The sequence below is a fragment of the Lampris incognitus genome, chromosome 3, assembly GCF_029633865.1.
Source record: "Lampris incognitus isolate fLamInc1 chromosome 3, fLamInc1.hap2, whole genome shotgun sequence".
In the NCBI taxonomy this organism is placed as follows: Eukaryota; Metazoa; Chordata; class Actinopteri; order Lampriformes; family Lampridae; genus Lampris; species Lampris incognitus.
Window position 1 is genome coordinate 9377559 of NC_079213.1, and position 26315 is coordinate 9403873.

At 46.3% G+C, this 26315-nt stretch overlaps 6 protein-coding genes across 7 annotated transcripts; 4 read left to right on the plus strand and 2 right to left on the minus strand.

Moving 5' to 3' along the window:
* Positions 1-10753: 10753 nt before the first annotated feature.
* On the plus strand, positions 10754-11409 carry LOC130110046 (histone H1-like). Its single transcript, XM_056277023.1, has one exon. The coding sequence runs from the start codon at positions 10798-10800 to the stop codon at positions 11407-11409; it is 612 nt and encodes a 203-aa protein (XP_056132998.1). The 5' UTR covers positions 10754-10797.
* A 1573-nt stretch (positions 11410-12982) lies between these two features.
* Positions 12983-13389, plus strand: LOC130110078 (histone H2B 1/2-like). The gene has a single exon (XM_056277057.1). The coding sequence runs from the start codon at positions 12987-12989 to the stop codon at positions 13359-13361; it is 375 nt and encodes a 124-aa protein (XP_056133032.1). The 5' UTR covers positions 12983-12986; the 3' UTR covers positions 13362-13389.
* Positions 13390-14346: 957 nt separating this feature from the next.
* LOC130110051 (histone H3-like) lies at positions 14347-14791 on the plus strand. Its single transcript, XM_056277030.1, has one exon. The coding sequence runs from the start codon at positions 14359-14361 to the stop codon at positions 14767-14769; it is 411 nt and encodes a 136-aa protein (XP_056133005.1). The 5' UTR covers positions 14347-14358; the 3' UTR covers positions 14770-14791.
* Positions 14792-16109: 1318 nt separating this feature from the next.
* Positions 16110-16635, plus strand: LOC130110081 (histone H4). The gene has a single exon (XM_056277061.1). It carries the CDS (start codon positions 16279-16281, stop codon positions 16588-16590), a length of 312 nt encoding a protein of 103 aa, XP_056133036.1. The 5' UTR covers positions 16110-16278; the 3' UTR covers positions 16591-16635.
* Positions 16636-17279: 644 nt separating this feature from the next.
* LOC130110056 (histone H2A-like) lies at positions 17280-17719 on the minus strand. Of its 2 annotated transcripts, XM_056277035.1 has the most exons (2): positions 17639-17719; positions 17280-17533 (listed from the first exon to the last, which is right to left on the minus strand). In XM_056277035.1, the coding sequence occupies exons 1-2, from the start codon at positions 17717-17719 to the stop codon at positions 17336-17338; spliced, it is 279 nt and encodes a 92-aa protein (XP_056133010.1). In that variant the 3' UTR covers positions 17280-17335. The 2 variants fall into 2 exon arrangements, with proteins under 2 accessions (XP_056133010.1, XP_056133009.1); XM_056277034.1 differs by having other exon boundaries at positions 17280-17719.
* Positions 17720-18826: 1107 nt separating this feature from the next.
* Positions 18827-19212, minus strand: LOC130110070 (histone H2B 1/2-like). Its single transcript, XM_056277050.1, has one exon. The coding sequence runs from the start codon at positions 19199-19201 to the stop codon at positions 18827-18829; it is 375 nt and encodes a 124-aa protein (XP_056133025.1). The 5' UTR covers positions 19202-19212.
* Between the last annotated feature and the right edge of the window lie 7103 nt (positions 19213-26315).

Here is a 26315-nt window from a genome sequence, read left to right on the forward strand (position 1 = left end):
TGCAGGTGAACAAGGTATTCCAGTCATTTTATGTAGACCTGTACGCCTCTGAGGTTACTCCAGATGCAGCCAAGCATAAAGATTTTCTAGACAATCTCATACTACCTCGTCTCACAGAAGGGGAATCTGCCTCACTGAACTCTCCTGTCACTCTGGATGAGTTGAAGGAGGTGGTTAAGGCTATGCGCAGAGGCAAATCGCCTGGGTATGATGGCATCCCCCCCGAATTCTATTTAACTTTTTGGGAAGTTCTGGGTCCACACCTTCTCAACATGATATTGTTTTCTATTGATGAAGGGTCTCCTGCAAGGGATGTGAATATTGCTATTATTTCATTATTATTGAAGAAAGGCAAAGATCCCACTGAATGTGGCAATTATAGACCTCTTTCTCTGCTCAATGCTGATGTTAAGATTTACGCTAAAACTTTAGCAGGCCGCCTCCAAAGTTATATGCTTAAATTAGTACATTGCGACCAGACTGGGTTTATCAGAACAAGGCTGGCCTCTGACAATGTCAGACGTTTGCTCCACATTATTGACAAAGCTTCTAGCATTAGAACGCCTGCTGCTGTGCTGTCACTTGATGCTCTTAAAGCTTTTGACCGCATTGAGTGGTCTTTTCTCTGGTCTGTGCTGGCTGCCATGGGTATCGGTGATCCCTTTATTAATATGATCAGGGTGATGTATGCTAACCCTACTGCTAGAGTTCTAACCAGGAAGACTTCTTCACCCTTATTTGATATAGCCAGGGGCTCCAGGCAAGGTTGTCCCCTTAGCCCCCTGCTGTTTGCGCTCTCACTGGAACCCCTAGCACAGACTATTAGGCAGTCTGATCTCGTTGTTCCCCTCGTGCTCAATGGTACCTCTCACCTTATTTCGTTATACGCGGGCGATTGTCTCCTGTATGTAGCCGATGCCCCCAAATCAATTCCTCCTCTCCTGGATATTTTTAACCAATTTAGTTCTTTATCAGTATGGCTTCATGCCACGAAAGAGCACCACAGATGCGATGTTTGTTTGAGAATGTTGATTGAGAAGTATAGAGAAGGCCAGAAAGAGTTGCATTGTGTCTTTGTAGATTTAGAGAAAGCTTATGACAGAGTGCCGAGAGAGGAGGTTTGGTATTGTATGAGGAAGTCAGGAGTTGCAGAGAAGTATGTAGGAGTGGTGCAGGATACGTATGAGGGAAGTGTGACAATGGTGAGGTGTGCGGTTGGAATGACAGATGGGTTCAAGGTGGAGGTGGGATTACATCAAGGATCGGCTCTTAGCCCTTTCTTGTTTGCAATGGTGATGGACAGGTTGACGGACAAGATCAGGCAGGAGTCTCCGTGGACGATGATGTTCGCGGATGACATTGTGATCTGTAGCGAGAGTAGGGTGCAGGTTGAGGAGAGCCTGGAGAGGTGGAGGTATGCACTGGAGAGAAGAGGAATGAAAGTCAGTAGGAGCAAGACGGAATACCTATGCGTGAATGAGAGAGAGGACAGTGGAATGGTCAGGATGCAAGGAGTGGAGGTGACAAAGGCATTTGAGTTTAAATACTTGGGGTCAACTGTCCAAAGTAACGGGGAGTGCAGTAGAGAGGTGAAAAAGAGAGTGCAGGCAGGTTGGAGTGGGTGGAGAAGTGTGTCAGGAGTGATTTGCGACAGAAGGGTATCAGCAAGAGTTAAAGGGAAAGTTTACAAGATGGTTGTGAGACCAGCTATGTTATATGGTTTGGAGACAGTGGCACTGACGAAAAGACAGGAGGCGGAGCTGGAGGTGGCAGAGTTGAAGATGCTAAGATTTTCACTGGGAGTAACGAAGAAGGACAGGATTAGGAACGATTATATTAGAGGGACCGCTCAGGTTGGACGGTTTGGAGACAAAGCAAGAGAGGCAAGATTGAGATGGCTTGGACATGTGTGGAGGAGAGATGCTGAGTATATTGGGAGAAGGATGCTGAATATGGAGCTGCCAGGGAAGAGGAGAAGAGGAAGGCCAAAGAGGAGGTTTATGGATGTGGTGAGGGAAGACATGCAGGTGGCTGGTGTGACAGAGGAAGACGCAGAAGACAGGAAGAAATGGAAACGGATGATCCGCTGTGGCGACCCCTAACGGGAGCAGCCGAAAGTAGTAGTAGTAGTTAGTTCTTTATCGGGTTACAGAATTAATTGGACCAAATCAGCGTTATTGCCCCTGAACGAGGCCATGCGTTCGGCCGTACTTCCCCCGCTTGTTCCGACTGTAAGCCACTTCAAATATTTAGGGATTGACATCTTTCCGTCTCTGACAGTCACAACAAAATCTAACTTCGACTTTACCTTTAAGAAGGTCTCTGAGGTCATGATTAGATGGGCTTCAATGCCCAATTCCATTCATGCTAGGGTTTCCATTGTCAAGATGAATATATTGCCGCGGGTTAATTTTGTTAGCTCTATGCTCCCTCTTCCGCCCCCTCCTCGGTACTGGGATAAACTCCATTCAGCGATTACCAAATTCGTCTGGAAGACCAAGCCTCCTCGCCTCAAACGCACGACCATGAATCATAACAGATCAGATGGTGGCGTTGCGCTCCCTAACTTAAAGTTTTACTGTTGGGCCTACACCTTGCGTTCACTTACGACCTGGCTCGATCCTGGTGCAGAGGTCGCGTGGAAATCTTTGGAAGAAAACTTGGTTCACCCCATACGACTAGCAGATTTACTGTTTTCTAATATTTCTACTGCCCAGTGTAGGAAACGATTTGGCCCCATCATATCACACCTGGTTGCGGTCTGGAGATCTGTGGAGTCGGCATGTAAGATCACCGCTAAGTGGAACGTTTGCTCGCCTATATTTTATAACCAAGGTCTCCTAGTTGATCGTCGTCCTATCCCGCATAATAGCTGGTCCAGTAGGGGTGTATACTCTCTTGATAATCTGTGTGATGACCGTGGTCTGCGTTCTTTTGAGGATCTCAGGAATCAATATGATTTACCGGCCTGGTCTTTTTTTTTCTATCTTCAGTTGAGGGCTTCCATGAAGGCTCACGGGGTGCCGGGGCTCTCTTCTCTCCCAGTGCATCCACTTTATAGAATAATTAGTGAAAAGGTTAGTACTAGGGGTTTAGTTTCTGTGCTGTATGGCTTTATCCAGGAAAGAACATACAAACCCCTTGCGCTGGACACAATTTGGAGAACAGATGTGCCCGATCTGGATACTGAGTTCTGTTGGGAGACGGTGTGGTCTAGTTGTTATGTATGCACACATCGACAGTGCTGCATTTGATTTGGTGCTGTTCTATTGTGCTGGGATCGATTGGTGATGCCTGCGGGCTCTGGGTTGTTTGATCGGGTCTGCCTTTGATGCTGTGTCAGTCTAAATAAAGAATGCCACGGAGAGGTTGTGTCGAGCGACAGCGCTGTGTCCTGACGTGATTTCTAAATACAATATTGGCGACGAGGATGGCTGATATCTCCCTCCCACCACCTGCCCCCTTCCTGGCATTACCTGGCGAGCCTCCGGTACCATGGACTCGCTGGCTACATAGTTTTGAAAATTACATCATCGCCTCAGGGCTCGACGACGTGAGCCAGGCTAGGAAGACGGCTCTGTTGCTACACTGCTTGGGAGCAGAGGGTCATCGTGTGCTCGGGTCTCTGGGGAACGTCACAAGCTTTGCCGAAGCTGTGGGACTTATGAGCACCCATTTCGCTGCTCCACAGAGTGCCCTCCTTCGGCGATTTATATTCCGTCAGCGACACCAACTGCCTGGTGAGTCTGTGCGGCAGTACGTAGCTATTTTGCGAGGGCTAGCTAGCTCATGCAAGTTTGGCGCGCTTCAGGACGAGATGGTTCGCGACCAGCTAATCGAACACACCAACAACGCAAAGGTGCGTGAGACCGTCCTGCTGGAAAAAGACGATCTGCTGCTGTCCAGAGCAATTACCATCGCACTACAGGTTGAGGGAGCAGCTGAGTGTGCTGCTATGCTAAATACACAGCAAGTGGCCACCTCCAGTCAAGCTGCCAACGACTCCTCCCTCTACTCACGGCTGCCCCTCGGGACGCAACCCAACCAGAGCGAGGCGGGCGCCGACTCCACTGGGGACGTCTTGCAACTGCAACGACGGCGTTCTCGGCCCCGCCCTCAACAGTCCTGTGGTAACTGTGGGTCTCGGTCTCATGTTTCAAGGGCTCGGAACTGCCCTGCCCGTGGCCAGACATGCCGTAGCTGCGGTAAGCACAATCACTTTGCCAACGTCTGTCGATCTTCCCCGGCTGGGTCAGAGGGCCACACCCCCCAGTCTTCAACCGCCGTCATTCACAAGGTGAGCTCTGGGCCAGTGTCATTCAAATCATGCACAGTCAACATTAATGATGTGTGCATCCCCCTGCTGTTGGACACCGGTGCAAGTGTATCTCTCCTGAATGTTGATACCTACAGTCAATTTTTCGGTTCACTGCCACTGTCCGCACCCTCAGCTGTCCTCTGTGGGTATGGTGACTCCAAAATCGATCTGGTTGGCTCTCTCCAAGTGATTGTCCGCTATGGAACCAAGCTGGTGCCCAATGCAGTTTTTCATGTGGCACGCCGTGGGGCCAACCTGATGGGCCTGGACCTGTTCTCCGCTCTGGGGTTCTCCCTCTTAGACACAAGGGGGGCAGCAATCCTGACTGTCGCCACACCTTGGCAGCAGAAGTGGCCATCGCTGTTTATGGGGCTGGGCTGCCTCTCCGCCTTCACCCATCAACCTCTCCTCAACCCTGCTGTGAAATCTGTCATCCAACCTCTGCGCCGCATCCCGTTGGCTCTCCGTGATGGGGTCTCCGCCGAGCTGCAACAACTGCTGGAAGCTGGCATCATTGAACCGGTGGACGCGTCACCTTGGGTCTCAAACCTCGTGGTGGCTAAGAAGAAGTCGGGGGGCCTGCGTGTCTGCGTCGATCTACGTGCAGTAAATAAGGCAAGGGTCCCTGATAAGTATCCACTGCCCACCTCAGAAGAACTCACTGCTCAGTTCTATGGCTCTGAGGTGTTCTCCAAGCTCGACCTCAGACAGGGGTACTTACAGGTGCCCCTCCACCCCAGCAGCCGAAACCTCACAGCCTTTGTGACACATGCAGGAGTGTTTCGCTACACCAGGATGCCTTTCGGTCTCAGCTCCGCCCCTAGCTGCTTCCAGAAAATCATGGTCTCCGTGCTGGCTGGCATACTGGGCGTGGCCATTTATCTGGACGATATAGTGGTACACGGGCCCACCAGTGAAATCCACGACAAGCGCCTTAACATGGTCTTCGCAGCCCTGTCCAAGCACAAGCTAACTCTCAATGCTGAGAAATGTGTCCTCTCTGTGCCAGCCATCGACTTCGTGGGGTTCCGGCTGTCAGCGAGCGGTGTAACTCCACTACAATCCAACGTGGACACCATTCAGGCCATCCCTGAGCCCAGCTCGGCCGCCCAGGTCGCCTCCTTCCTGGGTATGACAAGTTACTACCTGAGGTTTCTTCCCCAGTACTCTGCTCCCCTGCGCCAGCTGCTGCGTAAGGACGAGCCATGGGTGTGGTCAAAGGCATGCAGTGACGCTGTGCGTGATCTCAAGACTCAACTGACTTCACCACCAGTGTTGGCTCACTTCGACATCTCCAGCTCCACCTTTGTGACCTGTGACGCATCAGCCACAGCGATAGGGGCCGTGCTGTCTCAAACCCAGAACGGTGTGGAGAAGCCCATTGCCTTCGCCTCCCGTGCCCTCAACCTGACCGAGCAGCGGTACTCCGTGGGTGAGCGTGAGGCGTTAGCCTGTATCTGGGCTTGTGAAAGGTGGCACCTCTACCTCTATGGCCGCTCCTTCACCCTCAGGACAGATCACCAGGCCCTGACAGCGCTGCTGTCCACATCTGGGACAGGCCACAAACCCCTGAGGCTGCACCGCTGGTCTGACTGCCTCCGCCAGTACAACTTCAGCCTGCAGTTCACCCCAGGCAGAGACAATGTTGTCGCCGACCTGCTCTCTCGCTCTGTCTCCACCCCAGCTCCACAGACGGACACTGACTGCGTGGAAAAGGACATTGTCCAAATGCTACACACACCCCTCCAGGCCATTGTCTCTCTGCAGGAGCTGAAGGCAGCCTCCGAACAGGACCCTGTCCTCTCCCAGCTCCGCACCTACATCCAGAACGGCTGGCCTCACAAGGTCCCAGAGGAGCTGGCTGCGTTCGCCCGAGTCAGACAGGAGCTCTCCTGCTGGAACGACACCTGCGTGGCACGTGGGTTTTGCACAGTGGTCCCAGCTGCTCTCCGTGCACGTGTTTTGAATACGGCGCATGAAGGCCACCTGGGCATTGTGAAACTGAAACAGCGCTGCCGAGACCTGGTGTGGTGGCCGGGGATAGACAGAGATATTGAGGCTCTGGTGAAGGACTGTTCTGCCTGCCTTGTGAGTGGCAAGGCTGGCCACCAGGCTCCCCCACCCCTGCAACCTCTCGCCTGGCCCTCTCAGCCCTGGGAACACCTGCAGTTGGACATTTGTGGTGAGATCCATGGAGTTCCCCACCACCAACGCTTCATGGTGGTCGCCTACGATCTACACTCAAAATGGCCTGAACTCACCACTTCCGGCACTGTGACCTCACAGATCATCATCGACTTCCTGGACTCTCTTTTCTCTCGCTGGGGCCTCCCAAAGGCCATCACCACTGACAACGGCCCTCAGCTGGTCTCTGCTGAGTTCACTGCTTATCTTGAAAGCAAGGGCATCCGTCATATACGCACTGCGTACTACCACCCCCAGGCCAATGGCGGCGTTGAACGTTTTCACCAGTCACTGAAGAACGGCCTCAGAGCACACATGGCCCAAGGGTGCTCTTTCACGCAGGCCATCCGTCACACTCTGCTGCACTATCGGGCCACACAGCACTCGACCACAGGCGTCTCCCCAGCCTCTCTCATGCTAGGCCGGGAACTGTGCATGCCCCTTGACAGGCTCCGCCCCTCCACACCTCAGGCACCTCCCTCTGGGGTCAGAGCCTCAGTCACTCGTCAGCAGACGCGGATGAAGCAACGGTTTGACCAGTCAAAACGAACCAGGGTGCCAGACATCAATGTGTCAGACTGGGTCAGGGTCCGCAGGCCCCACAGGGACAATAAAATGGCTTCATACTGGTCCTCTCCTCTCCAAGTCACCCGTCAGCTGGGCCCAGCCACTTACCTCCTCAGCGATGGCACTCGGTGGCACTCCAGTCGTCTACGGAAGGTGTCAGCTCCGCCACACACAGCTGGTGACACAACCATAGCCATTCCCTCAGCATGGCGAGACGCCCCGGGGCTTCATGCAGCTCCTACATGGGCCCCAGACATTTCTGGGCCTCAGCTTCCCCTGCCATCTCCCTCCCCACCTCGGCCTGCCCAGCCTCAGGCCGCCCCGCGACCTGTTCGCACACGTTTACGCCCTGGCCACCTAGAGGACTTTGTCTCCACCTTTCATGTTTGAAATCCTGCCGGGGGGGGGGGGATGTTATGTATCCACACATCGACAGTGCTGCATTTGATTTGGTGCTGTTCTATTGTGCTGGGATCGATTGGTGATGCCTGCGGGCTCTGGGTTGTTTGATCGGGTCTGCCTTTGATGCTGTGTCAGTCTAAATAAAGAATGCCACGGAGAGGTTGTGTCGAGCGACAGCGCTGTGTCCTGACGTGATTTCTAAATACAATACTAGTATTCTCTTAGCGTCTAGGAATCCAGATCATCAGCAGATACACTATAATTTTATACATTGGACATATCACACACCCACGACAGAGGTTTTGTATGAAACTTGCTGATAGCCCAAACTGTACATTTTGTTCGCTGAATGTGGTTGGAACCTTCTTTCATATGGTCTGGGAATGTCCAAGGGTGAAAGGGTTTTGGGAAATGGTTGCTGATAAATTGTCCCAATTTTTGTCGAATACTGTACCCGCTGAGCCTGCGGTATTACTTCTAAATGACTTCTCTGCACTACATGTACCACTAATCAAGCAGCGCATATTGCTTGCGGGACTCACAGCAGCCAAGAAGATGGTTGCTATGCATTGGAAAGCTCCAGATGATTTGTCATCTCGTCATTGGTCCCTCTTATATCTGGACATTGTACGTATATTTGGAGCTCTCGACGGCAAGGATCCATGGAGCAAGGGCTGGAACTATAGACATGTGGAATTCTGTGGCCGCTGAGTTGAAGAACTTTATTGACTGAACACTGACCGAGTACTGTATGCTGTTTCTTTTTTGCAATTTTTTCTGTAGAATTTTTTTTTCTTTTCCCTTTTATTTCTCGTTTGTGGGTGGGTTTTTGTTTGCATTATTGTTCATTTGTGTGTCTTGTTTAAAAAAATGATAAAATAAAAAATATTTAATCACAAAAAACAACAAATCATCTAGATAAAGCATTATAGAAAAACTAACAATGGATATAGCTCCTGGGGAACATCTTACCTCACACAGAATGACTGTGAGGCCTGTCTGTCAGCAGTAAACCAACCGAAATGCATCAGATTTATATAAAAAAACACTCCATATAAACTCAGCAGTCAGATAGAAGTCCCAATCATCCCATGTCCTCTCCAACCAAACATCTCACCCGACTCTTGACTAGAAATGAGTAAAAGACTCGAGAAGTTACCTACACTAATTTGAGTGGTTATAGCACAAGAAAAACCCAGTGTTGACCATGGGAAAAACTTATGCGAATGCTCAAAATCCATCTAAAAAACACAACATAGTCACTAATAACATTAAACAATGGTTAAAATGATGAAACAATAAATGAGAGATATATTCCTTACACACACGTGTAGATTGGTTACAAATTAACTAACTAAGCATTAACACAAGGAAAGAAAAATAAACCAATAACTCCAAATAAAGGAAAGGATCTTGGGGAACTACTCTATGACGTGAAGTGACATTTGCTAAACATTTTCATCATCATCATAATCATATGGTGGAACCCAGGGATCAGGAACATTTTGACCTTGTACAGCATTAAGTACAGTCTTAATACAATATTTATGGATCATACCAATCATACAAGTAATGATGAAAACAATGACCAAAAACAGAAGAATACACACAATCAGTTTGTGAATGACACCCCCACAGATACCAAGGGGCCAAACACCCTTTACCCCTTGTTCAGTATCATGTTTCAATTCAGATACTTTGGCATCGTTGTTAGTAATATATGCACAGCATTCAGTGAAGATCACTTTACATACACCACCCTGTGAGGCTAACAGAAGACCCAACGCCATCCTATTTCCAGTTGCTACGCGTCCAACATCTTCTAAGCGTCTCGCTGTGGCCGTGATGGCAGCTGTAGAGATGAAATCTCTATCACGTGTATCTCTCCTGTACAAAAAGACATGGAAGTCATATTTACGTCTGGCAATTTGGCTATGGTGGGTGTGAAAGGTGTTGAATGAGGATGTAACGGGGGGTTACCATATTGTTATCTTGCAGAGAATCAAATACCCATATTTGGGTTATTATTGGGTTATTATTGCAAAACAACACATCATTCCCCCGAGACTAAATCCAATTCTCTTAAAAGGATGCTAGGGCCTGCTTTCAGGTACTGGCCTCATCGTTATAAAGTACCTCGATGGTGCCCTATTGTTATCAGGCTCCATTATATAAAGAATGCCCTTAGAGGCAGGTAGCAAGGTGATATGTATAATGAAACTCCTACCTTTGCTGTGAAGATTATGTTAAATGGTATGGACATTAAGGGGGGGGATCCTAATAATAGATATATTAGGAAGGTACTTATTAATTATACAACTCCTCATGCAATTTTTTTTTGTGTTCTCAATTTAAAACATCGACTGGAATGTAGTACGTACCTTTAATGATAAGTTTTGTGTCACCCACAAAGTTAAAGATGTATATTTCAAAATAATTCATCTTGTTTATCCAACCAATCAGACACTTAAAAAATACAAACGCGACATTGATGTAAAATGTGTGTTTTTTGGAGCTCCTCATACACGTGCACATGTTTCCTTTGGATTTTACCTTCATGGCTGTTATATGTACGTTGACTGCACATTCAAGACATCGTGGACAACAGACTGCCATATAATACAATGTACCAGCAGTTTAAATACGGATTTCAATAAACTGTTATCAATACATTCAAACCAATTTATTGAGATGTTGCTATTCTGTAGTAGTTTATTAATGCATTCAATATAAGATAAATATTTCCAGCCACTTTTCCATCTCACACAGGACGCTGAGCTGAAAGAGGCGACAGATCGCCACCAAGAGTGTGTTTGCCCACATGAAGAAAGCATGATTTTAAAAGGAAATTCTCTGGAAATTACGACTTTTTTGATCATCCATGGTTGTCAAACAATTCCAGCAACTGGTAAACGACTGTTGATTTGAATCCAATTCTTTTAAAAGGTTTTAGAAACCGAATATTGGAGCGTGTTGCAGTCACTGGAAGTGTATAGATGAGGTTTCCCATGTCTCGAAACGGAAGGCAAACGTCTGCTCCACTCTAACTGGGTTTATTATGAGGTGCCAAGGGTCTCCTTCATGATCGATATTGTTTATAAGTGATTGTTTGACTTGAGAAGGTGATTTTTGGTGTTTTATCGGAGAGAGAAAACACAAGTGTGGCAGCGCTCCGGCAGCGCAGACGCCAGACTGGGGCAGTTGAGTCTCTCTGGTTCTCACAGTGTGTTTATATCCCTGCCTGCGCTCCTTCCCCTCTATCAGCCTACTGGCTCTGTTGAGTTCGCGTCTCCGAACAGTAGAAGAAGAAGAAGACTAAAGACTAAATGGCAGAAGTCGCTCCCGCACCGGCAGCCGCCGCCGCTCCGGCGAAAGCGGCCAAGAAGAAAGCGCCCCGCCCCAAGAAGAGTGGCCCCAGCGTCGCGGAGCTCATCGTCAAAGCCGTGTCGGCGTCCAAGGAGAGAAGCGGCGTGTCTTTGGCAGCGCTGAAGAAGACTCTGGCTGCCGGCGGCTACGACGTGGAGAAGAACAAGGCCCGCGTGAAAGTGGCCGTCAAGAGCCTGGTAACCAAGGGCGCTCTGGTGCAGGTTAAAGGAACCGGCGCCTCGGGCTCCTTCAAAATCAGTAAGAAAGCGGAAGACGCCAAGAAACCCGCCAAGAAAGCGGTAAAAGCAAAGAAAACCGTGGCCAAGAAACCCGCAGCCGCCAAGAAGGCGGCAGCTAAGAAACCCGCAGCCGCCAAGAAGTCCCCGAAGAAGGCCAAGAAACCTGCGGCAGCCAAGAAGCCCAAGAGCCCTAAGAAGGCCGCCAAAAGCCCCAAGAAGGCGGTCAAAAAGCCCGCCACCCCCAAGAAGTCCGCAGCTAAGAAGGCTGCTAAGCCCAAGACGGCCAAGCCGAAGGCGGCCAAGCCAAAGAAGGCGGCCGCCAAGAAGAAGTAGATGGACACGTCGTCTTGAAACACCTCCAAAGGCTCTTTTAAGAGCCAACCACAATCAATGAAAGAGCATTTCGCAACAACACAACCTCACCTATAAACGTCTTGATGCATGCTCTACAATACATCATCCAGCTAAGAACATTACACAAACTTAAACCGATTCATCTTGGAGGCAATGTTTATCGACAGTTTACCTAGAAACGATAATATGAGTGAAATGGATTGTTACGACTTCATCGTTCGTCACACACTTTATTACTCTGAAATGACACAAAACACCTCAGTTCTCCAGCGGTTGGTTAGACCAGACACAGTATTTGACTAGAAGACAGCTTTGTTTTTTTTTTTGGGGGGGGGGGCATGACAGTATAGCCACAAGTTTATGTTAATTCTCTATATCCTATAGCTGTAGTTGATTTAGTGACGTCATTGTTGGTGTTGTAACTGCCGCAGTCTGACATGCCCTGTTTAAAATACATAATGACAGTTTTACAGTAAGTTTTAAAGTAACAAAACCATTAAGCTGTACAAGGATATTTTCAGAGGAATGATGTCACTTGTTTCTTTTGTTTGTTTGTTTTTTCTCATTTATTTTCTTTCTTTTTTGTATGAGTTGTTTTCTCGTTTTATAATCCCTAGTAGATTTATTTTGTAATTATGTATTCAGTCATTTCTCACTACAATTTTGTGGAATACATGTCTGCTATATTTGTACATTTCAATATTTTGCAATAACGTTTATTAAAAAAAAGACTGGCACGCCATAATGCAAAAGGCAGTGACAGATTGACAAATAAGCAATCAATAGATCAACAATCTGCTAATGATTGGCTATTGTAAATGGCTTGGGTTAAAAGCGCCCATTAAATGAGAATATAAAAACAGTTTAACACAATTATTCATAAAATCGTTCTTTACACGTTGAAAAATAGAAGATTATTGAACCCGTATAGCCGTTACTTATGGATGAGTCACACGCCTGTTTTTTTATATATAAAAAATAGCTCCTGCTTGCTGAACGTTATACTTTTTTTCTTTTTCTCATAACCACCTTAAATTTTTTTGTTTACTTTAAAACAATATCTACTACTAGTATATATATACATATATACATATATACATATATACATACATATATATATATATATATATATATATATATATATATATATATTTTTTTTTTTACTAAAACATTAGTTGTATTAGCTCAGGTCAATGAGGCCTACAGGCCATAAATAGCAAATAGAAGTTCAAAACTTGTAATGCTCACAAGAACTTAAGTTTATATTGATCTAAAAAAAATTAGGTGATAATATATGTATTATTATGGATTTGTAATCCGCTATAATGGAGCGGTCATTTTGGACCGGGAACACAAAATTAATGTGCAAGGAACAACAGGAAGACTACTCTAGTCCAAGGAGTCACGCGACACGGAGCATGCGCAGTCAGCTGACAGTATTTGACCAATCTTACACGAGGACCAGCACAGTAAAACTTGCATCAATTGTGTACAAATACAGCGTCTGAGCATAGCCGCCACCATTATTACTCTTGTAGAATTACAAGTGTAGCGTCATGCCTGAACCCGCCAAGTCAGCGCCCAAAAAGGGCTCCAAGAAAGCCGTGACCAAAGCCGCCGGCAAGGGAGGAAAGAAGCGAAGAAAGACCAGGAAGGAGAGCTACGCCATCTACGTGTACAAGGTCCTGAAGCAGGTGCACCCCGATACCGGCATCTCGTCCAAGGCCATGGGCATCATGAACTCTTTCGTTAACGACATCTTCGAGCGCATCGCCGGTGAGGCTTCTCGCCTGGCGCATTACAACAAGCGCTCCACCATCACCTCAAGGGAGATCCAGACCGCCGTCCGCCTGCTGCTCCCCGGGGAGCTGGCCAAGCACGCCGTGTCTGAGGGCACCAAGGCCGTCACCAAGTACACCAGCTCCAAGTAATCTGCCCATTGGCCCAAACAAACGGCTCTTTTAAGAGCCACGCACAACCTCACCAGAGAGCTGTTCTGCTATCAGTGATACTTTATCATGTGCTGTGACGTCCAACACCAGGACAGTTTAATTCTCACACAGCTATAGAAATAAAAGTTGGCTGGGCTTGATTTGTTAGCTGTTCGTGGATACAAGGGAAATTGGGTAGTCCGATCCCTCTAGTGATCTATGAAGCCTCCACATTCTCATTTCCCTCGTGCATGCATCAAAGGGAAATCCGATCAGTTACGAATTCGAGTCTGGTCTTTTTTAGAGTCGCATCTAAAAATACTTACATTTTTTGCAAGTTTATTGGGTGATGGTTTAATTACTCAATGTGTATTTATCTTTTGATAATTGTAAGTAAACCTTTGAAGTCTTCCAACAGATCTATGGACATGTGTACAAATGTTCCTCCGTTGTCACCAGTCAACCTGAGCTTTGTTAAAGGATCAGTTTAGTTTTTTTTTACTCATTTTTCTTCAAAATCTTTAAAACCTTGTTTTCTTACCAGTCTTATTAAATTTAGGGTAAATGTGTGTGCCTATGATTTTTCACTGCCAGTCATTGGCGAGACAATCGGTTATAATAAACATACTGATCAATCCATATTCTAAACTATAACCTACATATTCATATAATCTACTAGATAATCTATATTTTAGCATTTTATTCATCGACCAATAATTTAATAATCTATACATATATTAATGTGAGATGGTTTTCATTTGCTTCTGTTTCAGACTTGGTTGGGTTATGAGAAGCTGACGTGAGGAGGCGCCCTTTAGTTTGAATGTTCCGCGGGTTTTTCAAAGCGACTCTGCTCCAATAAGGATCTGTCAGAGAGCACGTGTTCCTGGCCAAGACCAATCAGCGTGTGGCTGGACTCCGGCTCTGGCTATATAACCACGGCGTTTGCAGCGTGCCAGTAAGTCTTTAGTAAGAAGAAGTGAGACTTTGGTCTACTATGGCTAGAACAAAGCAGACCGCCCGTAAATCCACCGGTGGCAAAGCCCCCAGGAAGCAGCTCGCTACCAAGGCCGCCCGTAAAAGCGCCCCGGCTACCGGCGGTGTGAAGAAGCCTCACCGCTACAGGCCCGGTACCGTCGCTCTCCGAGAGATCCGTCGCTACCAGAAATCCACGGAGCTGCTGATACGTAAGCTGCCCTTCCAGCGGCTGGTGAGGGAAATTGCTCAGGATTTCAAAACTGACCTGCGCTTCCAGAGCTCCGCTGTCATGGCTCTTCAGGAGTCCAGCGAGGCTTACCTGGTCGGTCTGTTCGAGGACACCAACCTGTGCGCCATACACGCCAAGAGGGTCACCATCATGCCCAAGGACATTCAGTTGGCTCGCCGCATCCGCGGAGAGCGTGCTTAAGCCCCGTCACCTGACAACCCGCAACGGCTCTTTTAAGAGCCACACACATGTCACTGAAGAGCGTTTGTTCACAACCTTGGGGGGGCGCTGACTTCAACTTAAGTCAATTGTTCTATATAAATGTTGCAGCTACTTTCTGTGTTTTCTAACCATTTAAGCCTGGATAATGTAAATGTGTCATCACATTTAAGATACAAACCACAGATGGGCAGAGGTGTAAAAACCAGGTGCTTCATCAACAGGGACGTACATGAAGAGACGTAACATCATACGAGACCATTGTCTCAACCGCCTCCATGAAATGATGTCCCTCACCTCATCCACAAACTCCAGTGTTCTGAATGTGATGTTCATTACTGCCTACCAACCGTTTAAGAATAGATGCCAGATACTTAGAGATGTTATGGGTCACTGAGTTAATCATACTAACAATAGACCCCAATGGCACATCCTGTTTATTTATCTTAGGTAAACCATCAGGAACACTCACTTTGTCATTTCACTTCATGCACTTGTGTACATGAAATGAAACGAAATGCCCTTTTCCCCAGCCCACAGCAGTACAACACAAACACAAAAACACATCCAAAAACTACCAGAACACACTTATCCAAGCCAATAAAACTAAATAATAAACTAAATAGTTGTCGCTTCCCCTGGGTATAATCTATGGTACACATTTCTGTCAGTAGCATTGCCCTGTTCTAACACCTTCAGACGATCTTATCACTTTTTTTCTTGCAACCACTGCCTGGATGTCGTTTCAGGGGCTCATGAGTATTTCTGTCTCCAAGTAACGTCATAAAAGTCTCTCAATAAATGTTGTGTCCAGATGAACTGAGTCGCCTTACTAACAGCTCACAATCACTTTCCATGCCTAACATTACTAATGTCTTCCAAAACAAAAGCGGTGGTGGTGTGAGCAAATAGTCATAGGCCAAGCAGAATTCAGCTTTGGACGTGACTTTCACTAATTTATCTGGATCAAATACTACCCTACTTTTGATATAAGCACTCTGGTTGAAATCGTTGCTGGGTTTTGAAAGAGGTGGTAGGAGGAAAATGTCTGATTTCACTTCTTTGGCCTGATGCGCTGACTTTGCCATCTCCACATCAGCAGCCTGCTGTGTTTCGGTCTTCTGTGGGTGAAGCGGATTATTTGCCACTTGGTAAAGAAGAAGAAAGTGTTTTTTATTATTATTATTATTACAAGAACGTATGGAGGGAAAGAAGGAAATGTTAAGGAAAGGAAGCATTTATTTAAAGAGCAATTCTACAATAAGTTTTTATTTCAGTTTAATGAATGTATCTGTCGATGTAATTTGAAATACAATGGGGCCGTTCACATCGTCACCAGCGTCTTGATTTCCTGAAGGGGGAGGGGCTACACCGGACCAACCCACGAGGCTCTCCGCCTCTATCACGTCCGCAGATGAGGTTTAAGTATACGGACCCTTACAGCGACGTGCTTAGTTTGTCGTATTCATCGGTGAGCAGTCCAGTGTAAAGATGAGTGGCCGTGGTAAAGGAGGTAAAGGTCTGGGTAAAGGAGGCGCCAAGCGCCACCGCAAAGTCCTTCGTGATAACATCCAGGGAATCACCAAGCCCGCCATCCGCCGCCTGGCTCGCCGCGGCGGAGTGAAGCGTATCTCGGGTCTGATCTACGAGGAGACCCGCGGTGTCCTGAAGGTGTTTTTGGAGAACGTGATTCGTGATGCCGTCACCTACACCGAACACGCCAAGAGAAAGACCGTCACCGCCATGGACGTGGTGTACGCCTTGAAGAGACAGGGACGCACCCTGTACGGCTTCGGCGGTTAAACTGAGAAACCAAACCCACACAAAGGCTCTTTTAAGAGCCGCCCACCTCCTCAAGAGAGACTTCCTTACGATTGTAAATGTAATATTTATGTTTGTGATAGATCAATTTTAAGGCGGCACCGTGGTTATGGCAATATGCCACAACTGGCTATATAAACATGGAAGCGTTATTTGTATTTTACTTTTTAAAGGTGATATTTTTCTCAAACCAATAAGCTTTTTGACTGAAAACAGTTGAATTCTGCTTTGACTGACTGATCATACTGCTTTGACTGATCATACTATTGATTTTGTTTTGGAAGACGTTAGTGATGTTAGGCATGGAAAGTGACGGTAAGTTAAGGCTGAATCAGTTCATCTGGACACATTCGAGAGAAATTTACTAAAAGATTATTGGGATCATCAAACCTTCCATTTTAAAAAATTCTCAATAAATCCTTTTAATCACCTGTCATTTACATCTTAAATGTGATGACATCTTTACGTTATTCGGACACTTGAAAGTAGTTAAATATATTTTTCGATAAGTGGTTGCAACATTTAAATAGAATAGCTTGAGAGAAGTTGGTTGAAGTCAGCGTTTTTCCCAGATTCCCTTGCAGTTGAATAAGAGAACAGTCGCCAGTTTGTGATCTGCTGTGAAGTGGTAGCAACATGGCATGGAAACAGGAGCACTGCTTTCTATCAGATTAGTGTGGCTCTTAAAAGAGCCTTTGTTGTGTTGGGCTGAAGGCTGTATGTGGATCTACTTCTTGGCGGGCTTGTCGGTCTTCTTGGGCAGCAGGACCGCCTGGATGTTGGGCAGCACGCCGCCCTGAGCGATGGTCACTCCGCCCAGCAGCTTGTTGAGCTCCTCGTCGTTGCGGACGGCCAGCTGGAGGTGACGGGGGATGATGCGGGTCTTCTTGTTGTCCCGGGCCGCGTTTCCAGCCAGCTCCAGAATCTCAGCGGTCAGATACTCCAACACAGCCGCCAGGTAGACCGGGGCTCCGGCACCGACACGCTCGGCATAGTTGCCCTTGCGGAGGAGTCTGTGAACACGACCCACGGGAAACTGGAGCCCGGCACGGGAGGATCGGGTCTTGGCCTTGGCCCTCGCCTTTCCACCGGTCTTTCCTCTGCCGCTCATGTTTGATTCTCTTCGTTCAGTTAAATGCTGAGAGCTAAAGTCGCGTCCGGTCAGCAGGCGGTATTTATACACGGAGCTACGCGAAAATAAAACACGGTCCGATCAGAGAAGAGTATTCAGCTGATGAAATTGGCGCGAGGTCTTCGCCAATGAGCTATAGAGAATCTGTTAAACGAGCGCTTAACGTTTAGACCAATCAGAGCTGGTGGTGTTAAAACGTCACTCTAACAGATTCGGCCTCTCGACCGTCTTGGTATTTGTGCTTATATTATAAAATGTTCTCTTAATATACACTGTAAATTTACTCTGGCAAAAGTGCTTTGTTTTTGTTTAACATTATCATCATTATTGTTAATACTACAGTTCATTTTCTTTATTTACTTTTGTAATGACCATGTAAAGGTGTAAGGTTGTTTATAGTTGACTGTATATATATATATATACACACACACACACACAACGTTCCTGTATCGTTTGTATTCTTGCTAACAAAAATAAAAATATCTTGGTATTTGTGGCATCTTTATAATATGCATGTTCTGTCTTCACAGCCTCGTTCAGATCAACACAGAAGCTGTGCACTTCTTCGAGACTGGCACCATGGATGCACACCAGTCGGTGGGCTGTGTCACCCTCTGGATGATGGCATTTCTCTCCATCTTCGGGAGCTCCTCCTTTACCTTTTTCAGCATAGGGAGAGAGGTGGGCGCCGTGCTGTGTGTGCAGCATATGGCTGAGCATTGTCTTTCAGCTGTATACTCACAGGTTGTCTTTAATGTCCCATGCTCACCACATGCCTGTAGGCGTCTTCTGTTGCGCACCGTTTCATCCATTGGGAGAAGGATGCTGAATATGAAGCTGCCAGTGAAGAGGAAGGCCAAAATGGCTTATGGATGTGATGAAAGAGGACATGCAGGTGGAAGAAGAATGCAGAGGACAGGAAGAGATGGAAACTGATGATCCGCTATGGCGACCCGTAACGGGAAGCAGCCGAAAGTGCTACTTAACGTCACACCACACGATAAAGTACCACTGATAACAGAACAGCTCTCTGGTGAGGTTGTGTGTGGCTCTTAAAAGAGCCGTTTGTTTGGGCCAATGGGCAGATCACTTGGAGCTGGTGTACTTGGTGACGGCCTTGGTGCCCTCAGACACGGCGTGCTTGGCCAGCTCCCCGGGGAGCAGCAGGCGGACGGCGGTCTGGATCTCCCTTGAGGTGATGGTGGAGCGCTTGTTGTAATGCGCCAGGCGAGAAGCCTCACCGGCGATGCGCTCGAAGATGTCGTTAACGAAAGAGTTCATGATGCCCATGGCCTTGGAGGAGATGCCGGTATCGGGGTGCACCTGCTTCAGGACCTTGTACACGTAGATGGCGTAGCTCTCCTTCCTGGTCTTTCTTCGCTTCTTTCCTCCCTTGCCGGCGGCTTTGGTCACGGCTTTCTTGGAGCCCTTTTTGGGCGCTGACTTGGCGGGTTCAGGCATGACGCTACACTCGTAATTCTACAAGAGTAATGATGGCGGTTTCGCTCAGATACTGTATTTCTACACAATTGATGCAAATTTTACTGTGCTGGTCCTCGTGTAAGATTGGTCAAATACTGTCAGCTGACTGCGCATGCTCCGTGTCGCGTGACTCCTTGGACTAGAGCAGGGGTCAGGAACCTCTTTGACTGGGAGAACCATAAAAGCCAAATATTTCTAAATATATTTCATTGAGAGCCATATAGTATTTTTAACGTATAATAAATTAAATATGTCTTACTTTTAATGCGACTTCTGGTGCTGCATGGTTTTGCTGATGGCCTTGTAGTCTGGTTCATACGTGGTGAGGTTGAGCTTCATGCAGGCGTTGAGGCTTCCATCAGTTAAACGTGAGCGTAGGTTGGTCTTAATGTTCCTCATATGCGAGAATGACTGCTCAAATGCATATGTAGAGCCAAACATGGTCAATACGGCAATACTCACACGCTGCATTGTGTGGTATGTCACAGGAAGCTCGTTCCAAGTTTTAAGAATCAGCTGGTCTTCAGGTTGAAGATTTTTCATTTCTGTCCACTTGTGTTCCCTCGCCAGCTCTGCTCGCTGTCGCGCAAGACTTTCCAACTCTCCATTGAGTGACTTGAACTTACTAATCCACATGTCTGATGCCTTCAGGTCAGCAACTTCCAGCTCAAAGTCTCCGATAGAGACCCCGGGGATGCATGTCAGGTCGATTTTGTCCACTGCACACTCATGTGGATGAGTGATGAACTTGAAAAGCCCAGTGCGCGCACGAAATTCTCCAAAACGTGCTTTGAATGACTGCAGGAGATTGGACGTAAAGCCAGCTAGCTGCTGGAGATCCAGATGTTGAGTGGAGTCACTTGCTAAGCATGCATCTCTAAATTGTTGCAGTCTTTCAAAGTGCAGAAGACGACCTGTTTCAATGTTCCTGAGAAAGACTTTCAGCTTGCTTTCAAATGCAAACACTGCTTGTTGAAGGGATGAGATTGTATTTCCAGTACCTTGCATTTTCACATTGAGCTGGTTCAGATGGCCAGTTATGTCCACGAGATAGTGAAACTGCAGGAGCCAGTCAGTGTTGTCTGGCTCAGGATGCTTGACGCCTTTCATTTCAAGAAAAGTCCGGATTTCATTCAGACAAGCTGCAAAACGGCTGAGCACCTTCCCCCTTGACAACCAACGCACGTTGCTGTGTAAAAGCAGACCGGGATAATGATTCCCAACGTCTTCTAACAGAGCTTTAAACTGGCGATCATTTAAAGCTCGGGCAACAATAAAGTTGACCACTCGAATGACCAGCGACATCACCTCACCAAGCTCCTGGCCGCACGTCTGAGCGCAAAGCGCCTCCTGGTGCAGGATGCCATGAAAACTTAGGATGGCGCTCTTTTCATGTTCACGGAGAAGCGCTACAAATCCTTTGTTCTTCCCCAACATACAGGGTGCGCCATCAGTACAGACAGAAATAAGTTTATCCATCGGTAGTTTTTTTTTTCTTTAGCAAACTCCATGAAAGACGTGAATAAATCCTCTCCTCTTGTTGTCCCTTTCATTGGCAAAACAGCCAAGCTTTCCTCACGCAGTGTGTCACCTGCAGCATACCTGGCAATGATACTGCACTGAGATAGATGGCTAACGTCTGTTGACTCATCTAACGCGAGAGAAAAGTATGTCCCGGTGTTTATTTCCTTAATTTGTGTTACCTCGACTTGATTTGCCATCATGATGCTACGATCGTGCACAGTTCTTGCTGACAGGGGCATGTCTTTTATTCGTTTGATTAATCTTGTCTTTATTTGGGAAGTCATCAAACAGTTCATTGGCCACATCAAGCATGAATGTTTTGGCATACTCGCCATCTGTGAATGACTTTCCATTCCTTACTATTGCCAAAGCAGCCGCAAAGCTAGCGGAATTCCCGTCACCTTGCTTGGTCCACACACGTAGTTGCTGCTGACTCGTCTGCACTCTCCGCTGTAGCTCCTCGCATGCCCTTTTCCTGCTGTCCCCCGCTGGAGATTTCCGTGCAAATGAAGCATGGTGCGTATCGAAGTGCCGCTTTATATTTGACCGTTTTATCGTTGCATTTTATCATTGCATATTAGACATACCACAGATCCTGCTCTCTCCACAAATGCAAATTCCTCTGTCCACGCAGCCTGGAATGCACGGTAACCATCGTCTTTTTTTTTCTTTTCGCCAGCTTTTCCGTTACAAGGGTTGAAGCGGATAAACTAGTTGGCTATCTGATAAAATTGATTTCTTCACCTTTACAATGACCCGGACATGCACGCGAGCCATTGGTTCCCGACCCGACCCACGGGTGACCCGTGACCCGTGAAATTTATCTTCAAAACTAATTTCTGTTTACTTTAAAATGACACAGTATTATTAAGAAATATCACAAGTATTTTAAAATCAGTTCCAAACTGATTTTTTTGAAAAAAAAAATTTTTCAACTCAAAATTGTCTGGGAGCCATATGCCGTCACCGGAAGAGCCATATATGGCTCGCGAGCCATAGGTTCCCGACCGCTGGACTAGAGTAGTCTTCCTGTTGTTCCTTGCACATTAATTTTGTGTTCCCGGTCCAAAATGACCGCTCCATTATAGCGGATTACAAATCCATAATAATACATATATTATCACCTATTTTTTTTAGATCAATATAAACTTAAGTTCTTGTGAGCATTACAAGTTTTGAACTTCTATTTGCTATTTATGGCCTGTAGGCCTCATTGACCTGAGCTAATACAACTAATGTTTTAGTAAAAAAAAAAAACAGTGTATGGATTATTTCAACTATAACAAATAATTGTGTTTTTTCTTGCTTCCAGTCTGGATTTACCTCAATCTATCCACATCACAAACAAGTTGTAGACCAACACATCCAAGATGTTGAAGAACATCACCATGGGCCAACGTCATCCTCTCACAAGAGTAAGTGCCAGTAACCTGCAAAAGTGCAACAACCAGTAAATAAAATGAGTACATACAAGTGATACTTAATGTCAGCATAGTAACGTGAAAATTTGCATCAAAGCATTGTTCCGGGGAGTTCTCTGGGCGAAAACAACGCGAGCCAGCGGGACAAAAGCGCGTGCTGAGAGCCACCATCTCTTTACAAATGCTGCTGCTCTGAGAGTGTCATGCTTAGTGGCTAGTCGTGTTGCTAAGGCTACTTAGTGGCTAGTCGTGTTGCTAAGGCTACTTAGTGGCTAGTCGTGTTGCTAAGGCTACTTAGTGGCTAGTCGTGTTGCTAAGGCTACTTAGTGGCTAGTCGTGTTGCTAAGGCTACTTAGTGGCTATTCGTGTTGCTAAGGCTACTTAGTGGCTAGTCGTGTTGCTAAGGCTACTTAGTGGCTAGTCGTGTTTCTAAGGCTACTTAGTGGCTATTCGTGTTGCTAAGGCTACTTAGTGGCTAGTCGTGTTGCTAAGGCTACTTAGTGGCTAGTCGTGTTGCTAAGGCTACTTAGTGGCTAGTCGTGTTGCTAAGGCTACTTAGTGGCTAGTAGTGTTGCTAAGGCTACTTAGTGGCTAGTCGTGTTGATAAGGCTACTTAGTGGCTAGTAGTGTTGCTAAGGCTACTTAGTGGCTAGTCGTGTTGCTAAGGCTACTTAGTGGTTAGTCATGTTGCTAAGGCTACTTAGTGGCTAGTCGTGTTGCTAAGGCTACTTAGTGGCTAGTCGTGTTGCTAAGGCTACTTAGTGGCTAGTCGTGTTGCTAAGGCTACTTAGTGGCTAGTCGTGTTGCTAAGGCTACTTAGTGGCTAGTCGTGTTGCTAAGGCTAAGAAGACTTTCACTGTCGGCGAAGAATTGATTCTGCCTGCTGCCAAGGACACGTGCCATGAACAGTTGGGGGAAGCTGCAGCTAACAAGGTGGCAAATGTTCCTCTTTCAGCTGCCACAGTTTCAAGGAGAATTGATGAAATTGGTGAGTTGCAATGTTGTTATATGTATGTTATGTTAATGCGAGGAAAATATATGCTGTGTGTTTAATATCCAAACGTTACTTAAAATGTTATGATACTGGACTTCCGGTAAGATGGCGACTTGAATAGCAGCACAACTTTCTGCCTCTCGCAAGTTGGCTAAAATAAATCCCCTAAAACACTAAACTCGACGCAAAAAAAGGAGAAATGAGAAGAGGAGGTAATTCGAATAAAGGTAGCCGTACAATCCAAAAGGGTAGCGCACCAGATACACAGGGAGCGAAGAAACAGTCGGAGCAAGGTAATAGCAAACACGAGGTTGAAGAAGCTACAATGGCGGCGGACACAGCTGAGACATTGCGTGCCGGATTAGCAGCTATCGCTAAAGAGATACAAGAATTCAAACAAGAGCTACGAGGTGACTTTGCCAGACTCAAAGATGAGGTGAAAAGGGAAGTGAAGGAAGAGATTGCTTGCTTCCGAGAAGAAATGACACAGAAGTTTGCAGAGAGCAACGGCGAAATACAGGCGCAGAAAGCGCACATGAGTGAGGCCCAGAAGCGCATAGCCGAGCTAGAGGAATGGCAGGCGGACTCGACAGAACTACTGATGGACATGTCGACCCAAACGCTCCAGATGCAAGAAAAAATAATGGACCTGGAAGGGAGGTCAAGGAGGAACAATATTCTAATCTTTGGTGTGCCAGAGGAAACGGAGGGAGGCTCCATTACCCAGTATGTGGAACAATTCTTGAATACTCAACTTGACTTAGAAGAAGGGACCAATCTCCAGATACAAAGAGCGCACAGAGCCCTCGCTCAGAAACCCCCTCCGACAGCTCCCCCCAGGTCAACAGTGGTGACCTTTCAACAGTTTGATATAAAAGAAATGATTCTCAAGAAAGCATGGGAAAAGAATAAGATAGAGATAGGGGACAAACGTATTTACTTTGATCACGATTACGCAGCTGAAGTGGTCCGGAAAAGAAAATCATATTTGGGCATTAAGAAAGTGCTCAAGGGTAAAGGAATTCGTTTCCAGACACCCCTCGCCAAAATAAGGATCCACTGGAACAACAGAACGAAGACATACGACAATGCCAGGGAAGCTGCGATGGACATGAAGACGAGAGGCTGCGACATCGAGATACCAGACGATGACACGGCAACCACGGCCACAGAGCAGGTGGAGGCGACTGGGACGCGAGCAGGGTGGCAACGAGTCCAAGGCGCGAAAGGAGGACGTGAAGCTGCACAACGAGCGAAAGAGAAGCTCCGGGCCTATCGGAGAAAGTAGGATTGGTATCGTTCTGACTGAGTTGAGCTCCATTACAAAAGGCTTTTTCATCACATGCCACTGAGAGAGGTAGGCTATACGGTTGCCAAACGTTGGACATGCCTAGACAAGGCTGTAGGCCTATCCCATGTGATGGGCAAACTGTCAAGTCTAGAGTGGGGCCCTTTCTGAAAAGGATTTCCCCTTCACCTACCAACGGGGACTCGGGGTGGTTAGGCCCCTTTAGTTGGAAGTTATTTTTGTTGTTGATTAACGTGTTTTATATTTGTAGTTTTTTTGTTTGGAGCTCTGTGGGAATATATGGAAAAAGAGTATCAAGATGTCTAGATGGTTCACACTACTAAAATAATGTCGCTGAATGTTAATGGTCTAAATATGTTAAAGAAGAGGGAAAAGGTTATGATTAAGCTAAAAAAGGAGGATGTACAAATCATATTCCTCCAAGAGACCCATTTAACACAGATAGAGCATGGGAAACTTAAGAAATATGGGTACAGACATTCATATTATAGCTCCTACAAGGAAGGGCGCAGGAGAGGTGTTGCAATTTTAATATCAAACAAAACTCAATTCGATTATGATAGGGAGATTGGAGACAAGGAGGGGAGATATATTATAGTGAAGGGGAGGTTAGAGAACAAACCAGTGACATTGGTAAATATATACGCCCCTGCTGAAAGTGATAAAATATTTTTTAAATCTTTGTTTGATGAGATAGCAAACGAGTCAGAGGGGGGGTCTTAATTTGTGGGGGAGATTTGAATGTCGTTTTGAATCACAAAATGGATACGGCCAGTATCAAAAGTACTAAAACACAGGTCACTTGATTTGTAAATATATCACTGGAAGAGATGGGGATGGATGATGTGTGGAGACAATTGCACCCTCAGGAAAAAGACTATACACATTACTCAGCTGTACATAAAGTTCATTCAAGGATAAACTATTTCCTTGTGAGCAAAGACGATATTTACAGAGTAAAGGAGTGTGGGATTGGAGGGGCGGATATCTCAGATCACAATCCAGTATATTTAGAAATTAATTTGAGTTGTAGAAAACGAAATACGGTTTGGAGGTTTAATGTGGGTCTACTGAATAGTGAGCAGAGTAAGATTATGTTAAAGACGGATATTCGGACATATCGAGAAGAAAACAGCAATGGGGAAGTAGACCCAACAATATTTTGGGATGCCATGAAGGCGGTCATCAGGGGAAAATTAATAGCGCATTCAGCATTGATCAAAAAGGCAAGATCAATTATATCCAGAAAGAATACGGACAGGTTAAGAGAAATGGAGAGGGAATACCAAACTGCGGGAAACCCCGTGGTGTTGGAGCAAATCAAATCGGCTAAGTCAGACATTAATAAAGAACTGATAGATGAAGTTGAGAAAAAAAGCTTGTTTCTCAAACAAAGATATTATGAAACAGGCCCGCGCGCAACTAAACTGTTGGCAAAACGTATTCGCAAACAGCAAGCAGTTGGCCATATACATAAGATCAGAGACCCCATTCAAATGAGTTAACGAATATACCAGAAAGCATAGAGGACATATTTTTGGGATATTATAAAAGAGCTATATTCACAACCCACACCTGCACCCGAAGCGGAAATTAATACCTTTTTGAATTCATTAGATTTACCCTCAAAATGACAAATTAACAGCTGACATCAAGATGGAAGAGGTGATAGATGCAATAAATTCTTTGAAAAACAATAGAAGCCCGGGCAGCGATGGATACCCTGCAGAATGGTGCAAAGTGTTTAGGGAAGAGCTGGCACCGTTACTTCTGAGATCCTTCAATTGGACACTTCACAATAATAAGATACCACCATCATGGTCAGAGGCAATAATCACAGTCATT